The sequence below is a fragment of the Lagopus leucura genome, unplaced genomic scaffold (assembly GCF_019238085.1).
Source record: "Lagopus leucura isolate 7727_CA_CO unplaced genomic scaffold, USGS_WTPT01 Super-Scaffold_100002, whole genome shotgun sequence".
NCBI lineage: Eukaryota > Metazoa > Chordata > Aves > Galliformes > Phasianidae > Lagopus > Lagopus leucura.
The window spans coordinates 75462218-75482014 of record NW_024962263.1 but is presented as its reverse complement, the minus strand read 5'-3'; the positions used below and the strand labels follow the sequence as shown (position 1 = coordinate 75482014).

Genomic DNA, 19797 nt, shown 5'->3' with positions numbered 1-19797 from the left:
TAGACGACTTATGTCCAGGAGAGATTTTCAAATAATCTCTAAAAGCTAACAAAAATTTATATTAGTTTTGCAAGTATATACTATACTGCTTATACTTGGCAACCCATTCAAAGACTGCAGTGGTTAAGAAAGAGTCTTCATATGATCACAGGCAGAGGTAAGAAACTTGTAATGCTTATGGAGATAAGTAATAAAAGAAAAATGGTAATAATGAATGAGAAAATACAGTATTGATGTTTAGAGGTAGATTAATTGATGAGTAAAGAAAAAAAATGTAAGCATGTTATTATATTTCTGTAGCGTAGCAGAACATTAGTTTCACTATAGGTGTTACTGGGCAGAAAGTAGTCTGATATGCACCAAAAAACATCAATTGGATCTGTTCCTCAGTCACCTGAAAAATGCAATGAAATCAATCAAATAATCCTATAGTCATTAAAATTTTAGAACTACACTTTATCTCCTTTTAACTCAAAAAAAATTCAGTATCAGCCCATAATATTTACTTACTGTATGTTGCTATTCATGTTCTCTTTATCAAAGACATTGACAGTAGGATCAAGTGCATGTTCAGCAAGCTTATGTAAGACGTCAAGCTGTGTTGTGCAATCAACTTGCCTGAGGGATGAGATGCCATTCAAAGAGATCTAGACAGGCTCAAGAAGTGAGCCCGAGTGAACTTAATGAGATTCAATAAATCCAAATGCAAGGTCTTGCACCAGGATTGTGGCAACTCCTGTTATCTGTACAAGCTCAGAGATGTCAGGATGGAACACAGCCCTGCTAAAGAGAACTTGTGGGTACTGGTGGATGGTAAGCTGGACATGAGCCAGCAGTGTGCCCTCACAGCCTGGAAAGCCAACAGTATCCTGGGCTGTGTCCAAAGAAGCATGGTCGTCAGAATTAAGGAGGTGATCGTGCCTTTCTTCTCTGCACTCGTGAGATCACACCTAGAGTACTATGTACAGATATAGTTGCTTCAGTAGAGGAGAGACATGGATCTGTCAGAGTTAGTGCAGAAGAGGACCATAGAAAAATTCTAAGGGTTGGAACACCTCCCCTGGACAGGGTGAGAGAGCAGGGTCTTACAAGCCTGGAGAAGAGAAGGCTCCAGAGAGACTTGAGAGCAGCCTTTCAGTATGTAAAGGGAGGCTATAAGAAAAGGATGCTCTTTAGCAGGATCTGTTGTGGTACAACAAGGGGAAAATGGTTTCAAGCTTAAAGAGAGAAGATTTAGGTTGAATGTAAGAAAAACATTTTTACATAGTTTAACATAGTGAGTCACTGGAACAGGTTGCCCAGGGAGATGGTGGATACCCCACTCCTGGACTCATTCAAGGTCAGGCGGGATGGGGCTCTGAGCAACTTGATCTAGGTGTAGATGGCCCTGGTCACTGAAGGAGACTTGGATTAAATGACCTTTTAAAAGTCCTTTCCAACTTGTGAGGATTCTATGATTCTATGATATCAAAAGCTTCCCTGCGTTGTAAATAAAGTTAACTGATGACATCATCTTTATAGCTTCTTATGGTTGTATTTGTATTTTCAAGTGAAATAAGATAAATTTTGATCATTTGTTCCTTAGCCAGAGTTCACGAAATCAAATATTTTCAATTTGTGATTACTTATTTATTTTTATTTCAGAATATACTGTTACTGCTTCTGGAAAGAAAATGTTATGAGGAGTAACTGAGGGACTGGGGTTGTTTTGTCTGGAGAAAAGATGGGTGGAGGGAGAACTTATCACACTCTAACACTAGAAAGGAGGTTGCAGTGAGGAGCGTGTCTGTCTCTTTTCTCAGGTGATGAGTGAAAGGAAATGAGGAAACATTCTTAGTTTGTCCAAGGGGATGTTTAGTTTGGACATTAGGGAGAATTCCTCCATGGGAAGTGTGACCAAGCATTGGAATGGGACGCCCAGGGAAGTGGTAATTCAACTATGCAAAAGGTTGATGGTTGAACTTGATGATCAGGAAGATCTTTTCCAGGATAGATGATTCAAGGGTAGATGTAGTATGGGCTGAGTTGAAATAATGAAGAAATTATGTGCTTTACCACACTGGATTATCTTCTCTAGTAATCTTCATTTTTTCTACTGCCTGAAGGTATTTTAAATTGTTTAGTATATGAAGGGAAAGAAAGTCGCAGTAATCAATTGTCAATATTGTTTTCCTGTTATTTAAGGAATTTTTTTTTTATGTTCTAAGTATTTGTGTGCAAATTTGAATGGTGGAAAAAAAATGATACATACATAATTCAAATGTATTCAGATACATTTTTTCTTAAAGATCCTTTCCAACTCAAATAATTCTATGATTATGTGATTCCACATGATCATTCTATGATAATTCTTTAAACAGAGTCAACTTTACTAGATTTTCACCTGGCTGCAAATGTTACATGCAGGAGTGTAATATCTGTATACTAGTAGAAATGAAGTCTAGAGCAAAAACTGAGATTGTCTTTGTTAGTCTTTTTTTTTATTTCCTCCCCCCTTCCCCCCTCCCCCTTAGGGAGTAGTTAGCTGTGTGCTTTCATTATGAACAAAATTCTTTCTGGTGGTTAATGGGGAAAAAGGACAAACCAGTATGATTCTGTGGTAAAAATTACACCATTTCTGTCCTTTGAGTTATTTGCGATGTTAGACGCAATATAGAATGAATAATGCTCTTGGTCTCGGTGGCTGTTTTTTTTTAATTTGTTTGCTTTCTTTTTTTTATGATGTGCTACTGTAAATATACAGATTTCAGTTTGTAACTAAATGTCATTTGTAATCTTTAAAATTAGATAGCATTATTTTGATTAAGACTTTTATATATTTTCTTTAAAATTTCCAGGAGAAAGGCTGACATTTTCATAAACTAATGTATAAACAACAACAAATAAATGAGAGTAATCTTTGTGTTCTATTTATCAATTCTTAGTGTACATAACAGTATAAGCTTCTTAAATTCTTCTTAAAAATTCAAATCTAAGTGGTTTTTGTTTTCTTTTTTTAAATAGGCAGAACAATTTCTCTTATTTCACTCTAAGAGCCTATTAGTTTGTTTTTGTTTTTTTTTTTTTTAAAGAAAAGATTGGACACAAAAGCAAGTGTCTTTATTGTACTAGAATAAATATGAGTCATTGTATTGTTTTGTACTGATTCTACTTGTGCTCAATGATATTTTAATCCTTTTTGTCTCAATTACATTAGAGCTTGTATTATTAAGTTGCTGCATGCATTTCAAATGTTAATTAAAAGATTAAATTTCTTTTTGCAGTTAAAACTTGTGGATCCAATCTTCAGGGTCCTGGTGGTACTTTCACATCACCCAATTTTCCATTCCAGTATGACAGCAATGCTCAGTGTGTGTGGGTCATCACAGCTGTCAATATTAATAAGGTAAGTTTAAATCTCTGTCTTTGCTTTAAAAAATAAAAATAATCCACCACAGAAACATCTATGATCATGACATTTGTTACTAACATGATTTGGTTGCTCAGTTTCTCAGTCTATTTGCAATATTTGGTGCATTGCATACATTTCTAAAAGAAATGTAAATGTAAAAAACAATTACCAAATAGTATGGAAGATACTGTTCAATGTTTCCACAAATAGTATGTTAGTGTCAGTAGAGCTAAATTGCAGGCAACACTGTTTTCATTGATTTCTTCCTTAGACTATGTGAGATGTCCCTGAAGTTGATGCACTCACTTACTGAAGGAGAATTATAAAAATATATAATTTCTTCACTGTCTGAGCCATTGTATTGAAATCCCATACACTTCATACCTACAGTTTAAATCAAAGCACAAGGAGCTCTAATAATGGTAGATGATTCAAAGTAAAGCAATAATGCTAACTTACAATGCTTGCTCTCCTTAGTTTTAAGATCTAGGCACCTGGCAGCAATGGCTATATTCTCTTTCTTGGCATATGACTTCATCTGATTTGAGATTAATAGAGTTGTTTAAAAGTAATAAAAATAAATTAGCAGTAAGACTGTAATATTTTAAAAAAGACTCTCAGTGTCTGTTTTTGCTGCTATAAGAATACATTCTGCCTCCTAATTTCTGTCATATGTTGACATCTACTTCACAGAACATGAATGGAGACCTCAGAGGCCTACCCATCTATGCCTGGGGTAGAGAACTCAGTGAAAATTTGCTTCCATTTCAGAAACCATTTATCTATACTGTTAGATTTGTCTAGCAATTTCCTTAAGAAGGGAAATTTAGGTTAGATGTTAGGAAAAAATTCTTTACTCAGAGGATGACGAGGCACAGAAACAGTTTGCTCAAAGAAGCTAAATATACATCACCACTGGTGTTGTTCCAGGGCAGGTTAGATGGGACCCTGAGCAGCCTGATTTAGTGGGTGGCAACTCTGCCCATGGCAAGGAGGTTGGAACTCAGTGACTCTTAAGGTACCGTCCAATCCAAAGCAATCTATTAGCATTTGACTGTGTAATATGTAGGTGGCTCAAAAAGTAGTCTCGTATTTATTTCCATGGAAATTACAACAGATAGAAAAAGTACAATAAAACTATTTAATAGAGAAAAAGTTCTCAGCTACAAAGCACTATTTTTCAATATAGTTCTCACCATTAACTATGCACTTTTTCCAGTGCATAACAAAAGCCTGCATGCTGCACTCATAAAAATCTGCACCATGGCTTTTCTTCATCGCTGTCACTACTGCTGAAATGTATCATCCATCACCTCTGTTTCGTCTCTACAAATTTTACAAGAAGTGTTGATGAATGTTAGTGGGTGCAATAGAGGAATTCACCTTGATACACATTTCCATGTTAGATGCCATTTTGTCAGAGTCTGTCAAATGTTAAATGGCAACAAGATATATTGGAATATATATTGGTAAAGTTCAATCTCTGCTACCATACCACCAACATCCACCTCTGACATCATGGATCAATATATTAAAAGAAGAGGCATTACTTTTGGAGCAGCCCTCATAGATCATTAAAATCCGTCAGAATGTCTTAAAAGATGATGTAGAGAGCAATGGTGCTCTGCCTCTCAGGTGATATTGTGTATTTTCAGCTTCTGAAAATTTTTCATAGTTCAAAGGTAATACGTTGAATGTTTATACATTCTTCCAATGGTAGAAGCAGAATTTTAAGCTCACAAGCTGATAAGTACCATCTAGAAAATCTCAGGTGGCTCCAGTGTTAAGATATTAATGACTTGAAGATATTTAAAACTTAAATTCTTAGATGGATGTGTTTGTGTCCTCCCAACCATTCTGCCTCTCGCATCTGCCACAGAATCTCAGTTGAGTTGAAACCTGAGTGTATTACATGCTACTTGTGCTTATGAGACTCCACAAGTAAGATGCAGTGGTGATCAACAATAATATTTCAACCAACATACATGCATGTGTGGCTGTAGCACCCCAGTGATTACCAGTAAAGAAAAGGGACTTAAAAAATTAATAAAAGACAATGCAATTGATGCTAGCAACTCATATTTTATGAAATATCTCATCATTGTACAGCAAGAAAATCTATAAGTGAAAGCTTTAGAAATCATCATCAAATTTCACGAAGTCCAAGATATAGAGTCATCACTAATTCCAGAAGTTCTTTAAAAGTTTGAATGCTGATTATGGGGATATCGTTTACTTTTTTGACGTAAATGAAGTGGCTAAGTCGAGGTAAAGTGCTAAAAAGATTTTAGGATTTGCAAGATAAAATCAACTCATTTATGGAATCAAAAGGAAAATTTGTGCCAGAATATGAAGATGAAAAATGACTCACAGATTTAGCATTTTTGGTGGATTTGCCTGCTCATGTTTAACATGGGTCTTCAAGATGAAAATCATCTTATCTGTGCTTTGTTTCAAAACATAAGAGAGTTTAAAATGAAACCTGAATTTGACAAGCTCAAGTAACAGCAAATAATTTCATGCATTTTGATACCTTGGCTAAACACAATCCTGCGTACAATGAAAAGAATGCAGTTTTGCTTCCTGTTTTGATGAAGGAATTTAAGAGTAGATATCAAGATTTCTGAAAAAATCATCAACTTCTTCGCATATTTGTGACTCCAATTTCAGTTGACATAAATACATTACCTGCAAATTTTCACATAGAATGTATAGAGTTGCAATCACAAATTCAATTCAAAAACCTGATCATGTTTTTAACTAGACTTTTATGAGACCTATTTTACCAGAGAAAGTAGTCCTTGCTTCACCTCGCTTCACAATTACTCCTTATTCATGTCATTTCTTTTAGGTAGTATGTGCACTGTGAACAATTATTTTCAAGGATGAAGCACATAATTAGTATAATTAGATAAAAAATCTGTACAGAACACCTTAAGAACTCACTAAAAATTGAAAACACTTCAATAAAACCAGACACTGATGCACTAATTTCACAAAAACAAGGTCAAATATCCCATTAGTTTTTTTGTTTTTGACGCCAACTTTTTCTGTTTTAGTAAAAAATAAAAATAAAATATGCATTAAGTATGTTATGTAACTATATGCATTCCAAGACAATTTCTCTTCACTCAGTGCAGCCCAGGCTAGCCAAAAGGTTAAATGACCATGATCTAAATAAACCACCCTGACACGAAATCTTTCCCTGGATGAGATTACTTAAGGCCTTGTCCAAACTAATTTTGAGCTCTTTCAGGTAGGAGACATCTGCTTCTGTGGACAACTTATTTTAATGTTTCACTGCACTCAAGCAGTGAAGTCAGCAGGCTTGCAGTCATGGAATGGCTGAAATTTGAAAGGACCTCCAAAAGTCATCTCTTCCAGCCCCACTGCTCAAGCACAGGCATGCAATAGTCTGGATGAGTTTTTAATATCTTTGAGAAGCAGAACTCCACAGCCTCTTTAGGTGACCTGTTCCAATACTCAATCATGTTCATGGTGAAAAAATGTTTTCCTCTGTTTAGACAGGACTTCCTGTGTTTGTTTCAGTTTGTGTCATTGCTTCTTTTCCTGTCACTGACAATTAACTGAATTAGTCTAGCTCCACTTTTGTTACACCGTTCCTTCTGAGCCTTCTTCATGCTAAGCAGCACCAACTCTATTAGCTGTTTCTGATGTGCTCCAGTTCCTTAATCATCTAACAACTTCTTCTGTAGGACTCTCTACAGTAGCTCCATCATCTATGGAAATGTGCATCTTAGACTTGTTTGCCTTTCTCTCAAAAAATTTAAGAGTCCGAGTTATTTTATCTGTATAAATTCCAGTTCTAATAAAAACAAAGTAAGTCCCTCTTTAGTCAGAGACTACATCTGGAATAGCTGAAATAAAAGATTTTTTTAAATTTTAAAAATGCTAACATTGGAAATTTTCTGAAACTGTAAATACAATTGCATGGTATATTAGCATAACATGAAAACTGTTCCAGGCTGCGACTGATAAAGATGCCTAAGTATAAACTGAGTTTCAAAGTTCTGGGTAGATCCATGCTGGTCCAGTAAAATATTTCAGTGCATGCATGATTTGCTTTTATTTAATTAATGCATATATATTTAACTTTCTCCTATGCATATAAACACTGTATAATATTAAAGATGTATTATAAGAGTGAAAACTATAGTAAAGAACTCTTCACTTGTTTTAAACTACAAACTAAGTACAGACATAGGCAGGAATGCCTCTTGATGGATGGTGCAACAGACTTATGTCAGAAAAGACAATGCAAAGAAAATCTAAGTTGATCAAGGTATCAGTAATAACACTATATTTATTTCAAAACATGAATGTTGGAAATAGTTCCTACCCTTCACTGGTGCAATGCTGAAATCAATAAACTCTGAAAAGTCTAAAACTCACCATAGGCAAACTACAGTGCCAGTCCTGTTTATTATAGATAAGTTTACACACATTCCAGCAGTATCCAGAAAATACTGTTCTTTCCATGCTTTCATTAGACATGATTATCTCTTTCATACTGCAATGAAACTCAGGCTTAAAGCTAATTAGAGAGTTTCTGAAATAATTGATAGATAAAAGATTTAAATGTTATCTGAAACAACATTCAGATATGTTTATAGTTTTGGGTATAAGTAGAAAAATGTGGATAACGCTGATTAGAGGAACATTACTTAACTTCTTAAAACAAAATGAGATTGTTTTACAAGTTACATCAAATTCTTCTTAGCATATATTGAGTAGTCCACATATATATAGCTTTTACATACATAATCACTAGTTAAGAGTTTTAGTTTTGAGTGAGGTTAACATTATATGTATGTCTTGAACATAACAGTGTTTGCCTTGTATTACTCTTAAATAGCATAACTTTTTTGTTATGTTTCCCTGAAGTAAAAAATGTCGTTGAGATTTTTGATCAACAATGAATGAAGATTACCAATTAGAAGGTTTTTTATAATGACTATAGCAAGTAATGACACAGTGTTCAATGTAAATACCAATATTTACTATATTCTATACAGTTCTTTACATAAAGTAAATTAAATATCTTTACTGATGTTTTGGATAAGAGATTAAGCATATACTCAGTAAGTTTGCAGATGACATCAAGTTGGAAGGAGGTGCTGATGTGCCCGAGAGTAGGAAGGCCTTTCAGAGAGATTCAGGTAACCTGGATGAATGGACTGAGGCCAATTGAATGAAATTCAATCAGCCCAAGTGCCAAGTCCTGTACTTTAATCAAAATAGCCCCATGCAATGATACAGGCTTGGGTCAGAGTGGCTGGAAAGCTGCATGGAGGAAAAGGATCTGAGAGTGTTGGTTGGTCAGCACTTGGCTGAACATGAGCCAGTAGTGTGTCCATGTGGCCAAGAAGCTAACAACATCCTGGCTTGCATCAGTAATAGAGTATCCAAAGTGGCAGGGAAGTGATCATTCCCCTGTACTCAGCACTGATAAGGCTGCACCTTGAGTACTGTGTTCAGTTCTGGGCCTCTCACTATAGAAAAGACATCAAGGCCCTTGAGTCTGTCCAGAAAAGGGCAACAAATGTGGTGAAGGGTCTAGAACATGAGACTTACGAGGAGGCTGAGATGAGACCTCATAGCTCTCTGTAACTCTTTGAAAGGGTCAGTCTCTTCTGGGTAACAGCAATAGGAGTTGCACCAGAGGAGGTTCAGACTGGTTATTGGGAAGAATTTGTTCTTAGAATGAGTGATTTAAAAGGGTAGATGCATTACTTACAGACATGGTTTAGCGGGCAAGATTGATGGTAGATGAACAGTTGCACTAAATGATCTTAGAAGTCTTTTCCAACCTTAACGATTCTTTGATTCTATAATTCTTTGAGTCTATAAAAGTATGTTAAAAAATGCGATTATTCTGAGGGAGAAAGCAGTAGATGAAATACGCTCATTGTTAGCTCAGTATAAATCCATAAGTCTTTTACCAGTGATAGAAAAATTTTGTTTTCTGGACTTTGGTTAAACCTTGTTCATGTTATTTGCTTATTTTACATAATGTGGAGTAAGAAAGTGTCAATTTAGATGCTTGATTTTTTCTTAAAAGGATGGGCTTTAAAAATGTCAGTCTAGATTTAATAACAGACTAAAACTTCAGTACAATCATAACTTGGGCTAAAGTTAAGCAGATTTTGAATCTTACACATTATACTTGTTAATTTTTTTCTAATCCACAATGACAGAAATACTGCAGAAAATGAAAGTGCTAGAATGACAGACTTTCTGACAAATTTCAGTCATTCCAACAAAATCTTTTACAGCAATGCATTAAGGAGAAAAATAAGTAAAAGATATTCTTTTAAAAAAGACAAGACGTCTTCCAAAATTGTAAGGAGAAATTAAATATCTAAAATCATTATTAGATTTAGATGTATTAGAAAACTAGGTCCTTGTTCTGTTCATTTTACATGGCAGAAACTTTTCAGGAAGAAATTTTTAGTGATCATGCATTATGTTATTGTACATTTCTCATCAACATATTTTAAATTTTACCTTCAGTGTATTTAATACTTGAAAATATTCTTACTATCTTCCTAATTAGGTAAATGTATTCTGTAAAATGTGCTCCAAAAGTTTGCTCATGTTCACATTCCTTTTATCTGCTGCATGTTGAAATAATTTTGAAATCAATTATTACTTGTTTCTGAGAATTGAGGCTTATTCATTTTTTTTTTATTTACGTGTACATATAAATATATATATATGCTTGGTCTTTCTGTCCATGTCAAATATTTTATATTCAATTCTTTCTCTTAGAATCATAGAATCCTTTGAGATGGAAGGGACATTTAAAGTCATCTAATCCATTCCCCCTCTATAAATAGGGACACCCACAGCCTTGCCCAGGACCTGATCCAGCCTCACCTTGAAAGTCTGCAGAAATGAGGCATCCACCAGATCTCTGGGCAACCTGTTCCAGTGCCTCACCACCCTCTCTGTAAAAGGCTTTTTTATTGTATCTTAAATCTACTCTCTTTAAGCTTGAAACCATTTCCCCTTGTTTTATCACAAGAGAATCTACTAAATAGTCTGTCCCCTTCTTTCCTATAGTTCCCCTTTAGATACTGAAAGACTGCTGTCAGGTCACCTCAGAGCTTTCTCTTCTTCAGGCTGAAAAGCCCCAGCTCTGTCAGCTTCTCCTCGTAGAAGAGGTGTTCCATCATTTAGATAATTTTTGTCACCCTCCTCTGGATGCACTCCAACAGGTCTGTATCTGTCCTGTACTGAGGATTCCACATCTGGACACGGTACTCCAGGTGAGGTCTCACCAGCACAGAGCAGAGGGGCAAGATCACCTCCCCCAGTCTGCTGGCCATGCTTCTTTGGATGCAAAGATACAGCACCAACTCCTGGAGGACACCAATTGTCACAGATCTCCATCCAGATACTGACCATGAACCCCTACTCTCTGAATTTGATGCTGCAACCAATCTTCATCCATCAAACAGTCCACACATCAAATCTGTATCTTTACAGTTTGGGGAGAAGGATGTTGTAGGGTACCATGCTAAACGCCTTATAAAGGCCTTACAAAGGCCTCTTCTTCTTTGTGTCATAATATTTTTTACATTCTCTAAAAGTTTCATCTTCAAATTTCTGAGTTTTTGTGCATTATTATGCAAAGACAAAATAAGTGAAACAAGTTCAGCAAAAAGCTGAATGTTTACATTTAACTTACCACAGCTATGTTATCTCATTAACTATTGTCAGTGGAACATTTCCTAAGCTTGTTCTCAAGCATAAACTCAGTTGTCATCCATATTTATTCATGTTGACAGCATAAATTTCAGGCAGGCTGAGTACTTCGCCATGAAATCAAGTATTCATTTTATGAAGTCTGTTTTAATTAGGCTTATTGGAATAAATCATACCATAGATCTTCTTGCAATCAAATATCTCAAACTTGGCTTTTCCTAAGCCTAGTACTTAGATGTAATGCAAGTGTTACAGTCAATGAAATGATCAGAAAAATAGAGAATACTTAAGTTCACACTTAACTATATATTGTAACCATAATTCAGTGTTTTTTTTTTTTTTTTTTTTTTTTTTTTTTTTTTCATTTTACTTGAATAAAAAAATCTGGCGCTGTATTTATCAGTAGGAGATAGTTTATTATGTACGAAACTAGAAAGTGTGAACTATCTTTGATCTGTTCAGAAGACATTCAATTTACTTTTAGTGTTAGTTTCTTTTAAATTGTTTAACAACATTTTGATCTGATTAAAAAAAATCAGTGATGTACATAACTTAGGTTTTTATTTTAAATCTTAGAAATGCGTTTGGAGAAAAGGGAGATTGTCTCAATGGAATGAGAGCATAGAAGAGAATCCAAATATTTCTATAACAGGAGATTACAGATTTGGCAGTGAGGGAATGTAGTCAATTGATGAATAAGAGCAGTTGGAGTTGGAAGGTACATGCATATGCTCTGGTTTTAGTGTTGGAGTGAAACACTAAAATGAGGAGGGGAAAAAGAACAACACAGTTATAAACGGATTAATGATTTGTATTTCCAACCTGCAATTTTACTATATCTCCATGTTACTATTGAGATACAGATCAATTTTATTAATTATTGTAGATGTTACCTCACTAAATATTTTTTCTATGCTTCCATAGTTATGCTTCCATCTTTAGGTAGAATTAAAGGCTGAATATGAATTTTTGTTCAATTGGACTTTACAGTGAATACAAACATAGCTAGAACTTTTTAAAAGACATTGGTGTACGTGGCCCAGAGACTTTCATAGGAAGCTTCCAATTCATGCACTGTGAACAGCTGATAATTTTTAGTCTCTTTGTTTGATCAATTTTTGGCACAGAAATGTATCACTTTCGTCCACACTCACTCACTTGGTTGCTCTTGTGAGTGATATTTATAGAAGTGTTCAGCTCCACACACACCTTTTTCTGCTATCTTATGGGGAAATTGAACTATTATACTAGGCCTGTTTGTTTTCTGTGAAGGGGTTTCCTGTAAAGACTTATGATTCTTTGCACCACCATTTACTACTTACATTTAATTATATTTTCTTTATGTTACAAGGTTAAATGACTGAGGTCTTTGAGTCCTAAAAATACCTTTCAAATCTGTGATGCAAGAAAAACCCAAATAAAACAAAACAAAACAAAACAAAACGACAAGCAAATCAGACAATCAGATACAAATAAGTCTGTCCTGTTGTAGCAAAAGAGACAATATTTTAATAGAGAAATTTGGATTATTCTGAAACAATCCTTCCAACCTTAAATAGTTTCTTGTGTACATATGATCATTCCATAGTTAAGGAATAGAACTGTATGCTAAAAAAGGATTTTGCTTTATTATTCTAATCAAAATAATGATTTAAATTATCTCTTAGTATAAATTTAATCCAAAATATATTGTTAAAGTAAGGCAATAACTGCATTGTAAGTTTAAACTTGGGCCATGGACACAAATAAGGGATGAATAAGAGTGTCTTAAGATTGGTGCTATGAGTAACATAGTGCGAAGTGTTCACTAACACTAAAAATAAGTGAGTAAATGAATGCAAAATACAACAAACCTTACTGGAAAAAAAACAAAAATTTTAAGAGAAGCAGTCCCTCTCTCAAGAAGGTAAACATGTTTGTTGAGCTTTTGAAATTTATACTCATGTGAGAGTGACATTCATGCAAAATAACATGGGAGAGATTGTTTTATAAGAAACATGAAGTATGTTCAAAAATGCTATATCCCAGATTTGGGAGTTTGAAAAGCTAAATGGACAGGTATTCTGCATTGCAACTGTAAATAATGATATCACTGAGAAAAAAATAAATACATATCCAAACATTCTCATATACTGTCCCACAGCCTTCACATATCTGGTGAATATATAGGTCAAAATCAGACCAGTGCTTTAAGATTAAGTGCCTTAGGGGCCAAGCGTTTTCTGCCTGTAAGTTTATGGATCACAGCTTCAAGGCTGGGAAATCTGCGTAGACCATGTTTGGAAACTGATGTTAGATCTTGTCATTTAAATGCTTAAAAACATGAGTTCTTTTATGTGCATGGTATTTACGTATCTCTATATATCATGTAAAGGTTGTATGCTTAATTCAGCATTTACACATGCCTAAAAAAAAAAAAAAAAACTGCTTTTTTTATTTTTTTAAATTTTAAATTATTAGCTTTTTGATTTCTGGAAAACTTTTTTTTTTTTTTTTTTTTTTTTTTTTTTTTTCATACCTTAATTTTTAGAGAGATTCCAAAACTGTTTTCTACTCCCTGTTTATGGCTGTCCTGGTTACTGCTCTGAATCTGAATCTTGGCCTCTTATGCCTCTTATGAAAAATGTTGTTATTCTATCCTAGGTCAGCTATATGCAACTTGGGACATACAATTGTTTTTAAGAATATAAGCATGTTTTTCTTTACCCCATAAGTGAAAAACAATTTTATCTTCTTTTACCTTTACCTAAAATCTACAGTTCTGCTCATTTATTTATTATGCCACAGTCCAAATACTACCCAAACAGTGAGTCCTGTTCAACTAGTGTCACAGGAAATAACACATTATTCTGACTACAATCATCCTCATTTTTTCACAGCTGTAGTAAAGAAGACATAGAGGAACATTTTTTAAGGGAGAGAGAGATTCTATGCATATCAATATCGTCTAATTTAAGTCAATAAAAGGTTAAGTGTCATAGTCGGTAAAGATTTTATTTTATACTGTCTCCACAGTTAATGTGAAGAGATTTTATTTTCACTAGATAAAATGAATAGTAATATACTAAGAAATTAAGCATGCTTAGAGAAATGTCCAAAGTAGACAAGATGAATTCCTCTCCAAATAGCTTACCCATGGAAAAGAACTATTTGTGAAGGTAGTGAAAATGATTATTTTGTGACGAGATTCCTTATTTTTTAGATTATTACAATTTGGTATAATTAATTTAAAATTAAACCTCTGTTTTATAATAAACAATAGATTCAATAAGTTTTCAAATGGAACCATTCTTTCATAATCATATGTATAACACAATTATTTTGATGGGGGGAATCTATGGTTCCATGGAAAATTATGGAGGTAGACCTATCAATCAGATGTCATCCTTTCATTATCTTATACTGCCTAATATAAAAGCATATCATTTACTACATGGAAAGTAGTCTGATATCCTCAGCACTAAAGCAATTAGCCATCCTGAGGCAATATAAAGACATAGAGACATAAATAGCATGTATTTTTTCCCTTACTTGATTTCACTTCTACCAATGGAGAAGGTAACCAGAGTTCATTTTGACTGATTTTGATGGACAAGATATTATCAGCATCCTACAGTTTCTTTGGTTGGTTTGTTTGTTGGCTGCTGTTTCTAGAATAGCTCTGAAAACTGATGGAAGTTGATGTCTTGCACATACATTGCACTAAGGAGAAGTTCTCACTCTTGCTAGTATATTTTGATCATACTGGAGGATAGTATTTTTTTATAATTTTTGCAGAAATAGATTTCTTTATTGATCAAAGTTAGATGTTTTGGCACCAGAAAGATAGCTGGAACTTGCAAGTCTAACCTCTCTCCTTGTCTACAGCCTACTATTAGATAGTAATAAGTCACTTCATCCAATGTGTTGGAAAAAAAGTTTCTGATTTTCTAGTGGCTCAATAAAAGCAAATACAAATAAATTATTTAAAAATACTAGTAATTTTTCAGATATATATCAGAATAGTTTTTGCAAAGACTAAGATATTTGTTGGGAGAAAATATGGCAAGAAAATTATCCAATAATATGAACTGTAGGGAAAAACATGATAAACACACTGACTGAAGTTTAAGCCGATATGTTTATGATTTATTTGCACTCCTGTATTTTCCTCGTGAGTGCTATATTGATAGTTGGATTGTGTTATTCTTTAGCATTATCACTATTTTATTTGTAGAAAGCCTTATTTACAAAATATTTCTGAATCCTTTATATTGGAACTACATTAAATGTTGAGTCTGCTGGCTAATCCATCTCGGAAACTCTTGTGAATGTGCGCAGACATAACAAAGGTTATACTTTCATGCAAACAAAAAAACTACAAAATGAAAAGTGAAACTATAAACTTTTTGAGCTGTGACTTCCATGTGCCATCTTCCCATTGTAAGACTTCCTAGAAATCTATCTAGGATAGTAAAGGACTACATGTTTGTTTCCAAATATGATGGCTCCAGAACAAATATTTCTAAGAGGTTTTTATAAATAACTGTTTACAGGATTAGCCTCTATGGAAAATTAAATGATATTTAACATTTGTACTGGAGTTAAACAAAACAAAAAATCCTTCTTAAGGAACTCACAAAATAAGTGTTAAGATCTGTCACTCTGCAAGTAGAAATCATCTGCTAAGATTACTGGTAAGCACTGACCTATGATACTTTGGTTTCCAGCAGCCTATCCAAAAGTGCACCACAGTTCTCCCGAAGATCCTGTAATTTTATTTATTTATTTTGCTTCTTCACAGCATCTTACATGGTATTACTGATATATGGTTATGCATTTGAATTCTATTTTAGATGCCCACAATGTGGATATCAATACAAAAACACTCAGACTCACTTTAAAGTCTAGAAGGATACTGATAGATGATAATTCATCTGGTGTGTGTTCTTTGCCTTTTAAATTTATGTCAAATACCAATATTTGCACTGTACAGTTCATTTTGATGAGGATTATTGCCAACAAATGGAATCAACCACATAGAAGGAACTTTCCAGATGAGCTAGTGAGTACTTATCACCCTGAAGAGACTTACAGTATTTCACGTCCTTTTTTCCTCTCCTCTTTTCTCCTTTGCTAGTGAAAGATTAAAATAAATTAAAAGGACAAAAGGGATTAATTAGACTGTTAGATTAGACTGTTTTGAGTTTTCTTTTAGTTTTGTAGTAGGTAGCTACAAAAGAGCAAATGAAATTATTGTTAGGCTACAGAGCTGCTTGGATACATTGAATCACTGGACTATGTGCAATATGCAGCAAAATAATGTGCAGTTACATTGTATCCTCCACAGGATGTTTTAATTCAGATTCATAACTTACTGTTAATTCTGTCTAAGATACAGCTTGTTTAAGCAACATCTTAGCTTAATTTTTAAGCACTCTTCTGAGGAGAAGAGATTCATAATTTTAGAAACATCTCCACAGTTATTTTACTGCTTAAAATGGCAGGCAGATTTTATGGAGTGAAAATATGAGTATAAACAAAAATATTTTTAGAGATGCATTTGCACTGGAAGCACAGATGCACGTATGGATATACATACAACTTTAAATGTTTATACTTCCCCTTCAGAAGCAGTTCTGATGCACATACACTTTCTTTTGTTAAGCAGCATTTTGCATTGTATGTTTTGAAATTTAAAAATGTTGATTACTGCACCTGTAGCAATATGTTCCTTAAATCTCTGAGGATCTAGTTCCATCAAGAACTAGACACAGTCATAACAACTGTCTGGAACACAACCATGTAAGCATATTCTCCTTCAGAACTGTTTTAAGTTCTCTAGTTAGCCATTAACTTCCCAATAAAATCTGATATTTCAATTCTCAGCTATATAACAGACTGGTTTCTGCCTATGACATGAGTCCCAAATGACATATTCCATTAAAAAAAAAAAAAAAAAAGAAAGCTCTGCTGTAATTCTTCAGAAATTAGATCCCTGCCCCCAACTCTTCCTTTGGAAAAGTCCTTACAAAATTATTAGAGAACAAAAAAATAACATCATAATTATCATAACTTTCAGGAAGTATATTTCAAATAGGATTTTTCTCTTTATAGCTTAGTAATGATCAGTATTACCATCTTTTTTGTTATTTGCTTCTAGTTTTAAAAATTTAATTCACCAATAATACGTATTTTCATTATTTCTGGATTTATAAACAGCAAAAGCAGTCCATGATGGACAAAGAATACTGTGTTCCTTTTAACTACTTTTCTGTTCATTTTAGTGACTAATGAGTGCACAGCTCATTAACTTTAAATAAATTTGTTGCTTGTACATATTTGAAAGAACAGGGGAGAAAATAGATCCATGACTACAGTCTCTAGAAACATACTTAATAATATTCAGGAATAAAACTCCAGAATTTCATTTCTATGTGAAATAAAATTCAAAACATAATCCATGTCAGGATAGTGTGGTGCTTCCACACCAGTGGCTAGCTCTACTCCACTATTCCACTCCCTGCCTCCTCCTCCTCAGCAGAACAGGGAAGAAAATGTTATGAAAAGAAAGCACACGTATTGAATGTGCTTAGGAAAAAGAGATTTGGAATAGGAATGTTAATGTAATTTATCACCTATTAATAAAAGACTAGAACAGAAGAAAAAAAAAACCTATAAACAACTTCCCTCCACTATTCACCCTCTTCTACCTCCTCCCCCTGAGTCATGCAGGGTAACAGGGAACATTCTATAGCGTTTCATCTCTGCAACTCCATCATCTTCTTTTGCTCCAACATGGGCTTCCCACACAGAGCAGTTCATCAAGAACTGCCCCAACATGGGTCTGTACCACAGGGCCTTCTCTCAGGAACAGACTGCTCCAGCACAGATCCCCCACAGGTGGCAGCTCACCCAGATCTCTTGCTCCACTACAGGCTCCTTTCCACATGCTTCAACTCCAGCTTTGAGTCTTCCCCACAGAATGCAGCCTTCTTCAGGACATTTCTCATTTATACTAATGATGCTTCTGGAAAACTGGAAAATATACTTTATTTGAATTTATACATAAAATAACATTAGTCCCTATGTGTCTGATTGTTTTGCATACCATACACAGATCAACATTTGCTAATGCTGATCTGGTTAAAAACAAACAATGCTGTAATCAATCAGCATAGTATTGCCTGAAGTTTTTATTTAATCTTGCAAATAATAGCAGATTAATATCAAGAATGAATCTCTTTTAGTTTCCTGTACAGCTGATTCAAGGATATCACATATCTTTTTGTTCTGCCACATACAACCATGTCATTTTTTCCAAAGGGAAAAAACAGACATGGTGGATGACAAAAACAGAATTTTAATGGGTTTACTACTCAGTTTTACGTTATGCAGTCATCTCACCTAAAACTCAGTTTTCATTATGAAAGGATCCAGCATCTTCAACTCTATATGCTGGTGTCATCAAAACACCTTTTCACTATTCTAAAGGCAATATTCAATACAATGCCAGCTCCAGCATTCGTGGAGCCTGATCAAAGTAAATCATACCTTGCAATACAAAGACTCTAAAAATATATCTCTTTGCTCACAGTACTTACTTTCTTGCCATTCAGACACATTTGCAAAGATTTCAAGTACAGTTTACATTGTACATTATGTACTTGGCATGTCAAGCACAGAATGAGTTCTCAGAAATGCATGTATGATTTTGTACAGCATACTTTTCTAATTCATACTTTTCCTATTACCATAGATTTAGGAGAGTTGCAGAGTGTGTTAGAAATCTTTTAATAAAGCATGCTTTTTTGAAAGAGGTCAATGCAGAAAACGCAAGATCTTTGCATGTACATCTATTTTAGTTAAATATAGAAACATTATTTCTGAAAAGAATTTCAGATTGCAAAATTTATAACAGCTAATAACTTGTTATTTCTCATAATATGAGAAGGCCAGAAGAAAGAGGTGATTTAAAATTTATTTTCAAAAAATTAACATCAAATTTCAAACAAAATTAGAACTGCAGTGTAACATAGTAACACAAGCTGTCAATGCATTAAAATGATTTCCACAGCTCCAAGCACAAACACTCTTAGTTCCTACATACAAGACCATTTTTAATAGAAATTAGTGTTACAAATTATTGTTTAGAAGTATCCTGTGTTTTTAATGCATATGAAAAATATCACAAGGTCCTCAAATTTTCATAAAGAATTTACATGACTAACACATCAGTGGGAATAACAGCATCATTTCTTTCCTAAAAGAAAATGGTTTTTACCTTTGATCCAACATAATGCTGTTTTACCCAGATTATGGATGAAAGGAATAAATTACATTCTGAACTTCCAGTATATTTACTCTTCCAAGTGCAATTATTCTACTGTTATTTAAAGATAACTGTATTGCAGACATTATAACCAATTATGTTGCCCTTTATGTATATCCTAATCAAAATGTAATGCAATTATTTCGTACTGTATTAAAATTATAACAATCACGTAAATAAGTGAGATGACAATACTTTGAGGAGGTCAGAGTGATACCAGATGTGATATCTTAAAATTATTACAATTTTGTAGTTCAATAAATAAACCTGTTAACTATATTGCATTCAGAATATTTTACAGTCAAGTATATGTAATTTTTAATTGGAAATGTTTTATTTATGCTTCTGAATGTTTTATTTACAG

The 19797-nt window shown here is 34.0% G+C and overlaps 1 protein-coding gene across 3 annotated transcripts in view; it reads left to right on the top strand.

The window, feature by feature from the left end:
* CSMD3 (CUB and Sushi multiple domains 3) overlaps nucleotides 1-19797 on the top strand; it is a 539260-nt gene that overhangs the window by 267327 nt on the left and 252136 nt on the right. For all 3 annotated transcript variants that reach the window (XM_042869066.1, XM_042869064.1, XM_042869063.1), the window contains one exon: nucleotides 3264-3385. In XM_042869066.1, the coding sequence (XP_042725000.1) occupies nucleotides 3264-3385 (122 nt within the window). The remainder of the gene's footprint in view (nucleotides 1-3263; nucleotides 3386-19797) is intronic.